Source organism: Cervus canadensis, chromosome 21 (genome assembly GCF_019320065.1).
Source record: "Cervus canadensis isolate Bull #8, Minnesota chromosome 21, ASM1932006v1, whole genome shotgun sequence".
In the NCBI taxonomy this organism is placed as follows: Eukaryota; Metazoa; Chordata; class Mammalia; order Artiodactyla; family Cervidae; genus Cervus; species Cervus canadensis.
In genome coordinates this window covers 4,208,541-4,212,930 of record NC_057406.1, presented here as the reverse complement: position 1 = coordinate 4,212,930, position 4,390 = coordinate 4,208,541, and the positions used below count along the sequence as shown (strand labels likewise).

The following is a 4,390-nucleotide window of genomic DNA, read 5'->3' as shown; positions in this document are numbered from 1 at the left end:
TTTGCTCGTCCTGTCTTTGGTTATGACACAATGTGGTATCATGTATTTAATGAGAATTTTTACCTTGAATTGTGAAATTGATTACTTGGAATATTTAAATATTTTTGAAAAGCAAACATCTTAAGTTGGCTTTTAAAAAATTGATACATTTACAAAATGCAACCAAGGCAACATATGTGAAAGTTGGTCAGACACAGGATACAACAATATCGGGCTTCCCAAGTGGCTCAGTAGTAGAGAACCCACCTGCCAATGCAGGAGCCGCAAGAGCTGCGGGTTCTATCCCTGGGTCGGGGAGACCTCCTGGAGAAGGAAATGGCTACCCACTCCAGTGTTCTTGCCTGGAGAATCCCATGGACAGAGGAGCCTGGTGGGCTAGTCCATGGGGTCAAAAAGAGTTGGACACGACTTAGCCGTTGAGCATGCAGCAATATTAAAGCATAGAAATGACATGAAACAGGATATAAAACTGGAGAAGGAAGAGTCCGCTCAGGATAAGCTTTGAGCACCACAGAGAATCAGAGGCCTCCCTGCTATAATCAATCAATCAATGTGTCTATAGCCAGTTCTGCTGTGACTCTTACTTTGAGATGAAAATTCATCCCAGCATGATTGATACACTAGAAGCAATCTGAGCACAGGCCTCCCTGGTGCTCAGCGGTAAAAAACCCGCCAGCAATGCAGGGGCTGCAGGAGACCCAGGGTTCACTCCCTGGGTCGGGACGATCCCCTGGAAGAGGGCATGGCCCCCACTCCAGTATTCTCACCTGGAGAATCCCCATGGACAGAGGAGCCTGGTGGGCTACAGTCCATTGGGTCGCACAGAGACACAACTAACGTGACTTAGCACACCTGCACACAAGTATAATTTCATCTCTGAGAAAGAGTGGGTCAGGGAGTGACTAAGTATGGCTTTGTTTGCTGCCTCAAGCTAGAACAGCTTTTATATTTTGTGTTAACTATTTAGCGTGTGTAAACCCAGCTGTTTATTAAGCTCCTGTCTCTTTATCTGGGGAGCGGGGGGCACGGTTTCCCATCACCCTGAGGTTCTCACTGTGTGCTTCTGCATGGCATGCGGGTTTTCAGGAGCACGGGTATACTGCGTTACAGCAGAACAGTGATGTACTCTGAAGGGTCAGGGGCACTCCATGAGTCCGAGTTACGAGACAGCATAGCCCAGGCAGAGGTCAGGGTCTGCCCCGAGCCCGTGTGGCGTCAAAGGGCAGTTCAGTGTTAGGTGCTGGCCGTCAGGAAAGAAGGCGGTGGTTTCGGTGGTGTTCCCACCACTGAGAAAGGAGCAAGGACAGCTGCAGTGGCACCTGGGAGCTCCAGTTCTTAGGGACAGAGTGCATTTTGTTTACCTGAAATAATATTGTTCAAAAGTGACTCACTCCATTACTTTAGGAGGCCACTCCTTGATTAAATGGAACTTGGGCCCAAAGCAGCCTTAAATACAAGACCACCGACCACCAGTACCTTAGAATTCTTTAATTCCATTTTTTAAATGGAAATGAAGTACTATTGAAAACTAAAACTTTCTTTCCTATCCCTAACAGTGCAGAGAGGGTCCACTGTATCCTTGGGCTACATATCTGTAGACTCAGCCAAACTTGGATTGAAAATAGGAAAGGGAATTTCCTGGTGGTCCAGTGCTTAAGACTGTGCTTCCACGGCAGGGGGCACAGGTTCAATCCCTGGTCAGGGGACTAAGATCCCACAAGCCACACCACATGGCCAAAAAAAAAGGAAAATAGTTGAGAAAAGATGTTGAAAAGTTCCAAAAAGCAGTACTTGAGTTTGCTGTGTACAAGCAACTAGTTACATAGTATTTACATTAATATTAAGCATTATAAATAATAGTAGAGATGATCTGAAGTATATGAGAGGATGTGCATAGGTTATACGCAAATATTATTACACCAATCTGTGTAAAGGACTTGAGTGTGCTTGGATTTTGAGATCCATGATGCCCAAAGATAAGGACGACTGCTTCCCTGTGAAGTCACTGTTAATTGGGAAAGCCTGTGTTCTTCAGTGTTTCCTTAACAGAAATTATATTCAGAGAACTTTAAAAGGCATAGAAGCAGACATAACTCAATTTCATCTTAAAATTTTTTGTGTTCCTAAAATTGCAGATTGTAGACATTTGAAATTAGGCTTTTTTATTGGCATTTTCAATATTGACTTCAGTTCCTCTGAAATAACTTTCCATGAAACAGTTTCAACACCCTATAACTATTTAAAAATTATGAGTTTCCCTTAAAGATTACTTAAACATACAATAAGACAAAATTAGAGTAAAGATGATGCAGGATTCAAAATTTTCTGACCGGCTTTCAGAATTCAAGTTTAAACTGTGGTGGTTTCTTTGTTAAACTCAATCAAAGCTGACTCTCATGGGACACGTTACCTACTGGAGTGGGGCCTGGACACTCCTTCACAGAGGTGAGCTGCAGCATCTCTGCCTGTAACAGTCAAGCTTTTCCACAAATGCCACAAAGGCCGCCTAGCTTCTGCTCCAGAAGCAGTTTGGGTCTGAACTGACCAGACTGGCCTGAGCACCGCGTGGCTGCTCCCAGCTCAAGGACCCTCTAGGTCCTACAGGGACTGGCGCTGTCTCCTGCTGCTTTCTCTGCCTTCAGTATCTGGATACTGAGAAAGATCTAGGGTCAAAACTCGGCTGAACATGCAGTCATCGTGCTGAAATGGAGAGAAGACAGTTAAAAGTCAGTGCCAGTAGAGAGTAAGTGGTATTAAATGTAAAGTAAGAGCCATTAGTGAGTCTGGATTTGCATTTTAAAGGAACCTCCTTATAGCCATCTGAGGTGTTAACTTCTGCATTTCCATCAGCTTTACGTTTTGTTTTTGGTAAGGGCACCAGAGTACGCCACCCAAAAATATGCCTCTTTTGCATGTGCATTGTTTTGAGCCAGAGGCTACTGAGAACCAGCAGATACAGGAAAAGCTCTAAAAGCTGAGCACAAGTTTCCCTTTTGTAAAGGAAATTTACATCTATGTAAAGGTGACATCCTCTGCACTCTGAACTCTTCCTCAGTGGAGAAGGCACTCAGTCAGCAGAGCAAATCCGACTGAACAGTCTGGCTACTATGCTTTCTCGGGTCACTGTCCCATTGCTTGCCTTCCCTTCCCAGAAGCCCCAAGGGCCTTTTGCTTATTTTAGCCTAGGGTGGGCTACAAGTCCAAGTTCTCACCCCTCTGAGTTACTCACTGCTGGGTATGCCCGCGTGTATGCACGATGCACATTAATGACCCGTCTGGTGTGACTGACAGGGCCCAGCTGAGACCTGGGTTCACCCCTGAAGAGTTCGCCCCTCCCCTACACAGTAGTGAGAACTTTCACTTCTCTCTGGCAGCATGCTTCCAGTGACCCCCTGACATTAATTAGGCACAGGAAGGGAAATTTATTTTATTTTTGGGGGGAAATTTATTTTTAATCTTAGCGCTTTTTTTTCCCAGTTTTTAAAAAAAATTCATTTTTATTGGAGTACAGTTGCTTTAATTTTTATCTTAAAGGAAAACTCAGGAAGTAATACCTAATAATTGTTCAAGCACTGAGTGATCTGGATGAGCTGCTCTGCTGCATTAGCTCAGCTACGTACTTTCAACGGCTTAAGAAACGGAATTACAGAAATTACTATACAATTTGGAGCTTTGTCAAATTCTTTGTTTTTTCTTTTAGTAGTTTTGGAAGAGAAATGGTTCCTTTTTAGTTCTACCACAGTGCATTTGTTGTTGCTAAAACATTCAAACACAGAAATATGGAAGATAATATCAACAGTTTACTCTGTGTAAGTTAATGTGTACTATTGTTTTAAAAACAAAATTATACTTACTGTTGTGCAGTTTTTTATTTCCCTTTTCACTTAAAATATAACTTAAATTTCTGTGTACTGCCATAGAAAAATATCTAAGTAGTTACTATTAAGTCTCATTTGACTAAAAAATAGTTAGGCCTATATTAATAAACTGCAGAAATCAAACAGTATCTATACTAGGAACTTGTGGTGTCAGGACACACTATAAGGTGACTTTATCTCTCTTTACTTATCTTTACCTCTGGATAGATGCCTATCAGTGCATCAGCTTTGGAATAGAACTCCTCTTTCAGGGAAATGATTATCATCTGAAACTGTTCCTGAGTCTGCTCTTTGATGTAACTTGACACCTGGGAGGAAACAGAAAGCACACGTTTCATCAGCAAAGGCCTCCTTTCCAGGCGCTTTGAGGACAGGCTCTACAGGTTTCTGAATCTGCCCATTTTAGGCGACGAGGCACTTACTTCTCTCTGTAAACTCAATAAATCCACTACAGAAATGGAAATAGTTCAGGCTGTAAAATAAGAGGTTAGTAAAAAAATATATAAGGCTCA

General features: G+C 42.7%; 1 protein-coding gene across 2 annotated transcripts in view; it reads right to left on the bottom strand.

Moving 5' to 3' along the window:
• Nucleotides 1-2,315: 2,315 nt before the first annotated feature.
• Nucleotides 2,316-4,390, bottom strand: part of SMC1B (structural maintenance of chromosomes 1B) — a 73,055-nt gene continuing 70,980 nt past the window's right edge. For both annotated transcript variants that reach the window (XM_043440724.1, XM_043440723.1), the window contains 2 exons: nt 4,076-4,186; nt 2,316-2,700 (listed from right to left, as the gene is read on the bottom strand). In XM_043440724.1, the coding sequence (XP_043296659.1) occupies nt 2,599-2,700; nt 4,076-4,186 (213 nt within the window). In that variant the 3' untranslated portion in view covers nt 2,316-2,598. The remainder of the gene's footprint in view (nt 2,701-4,075; nt 4,187-4,390) is intronic.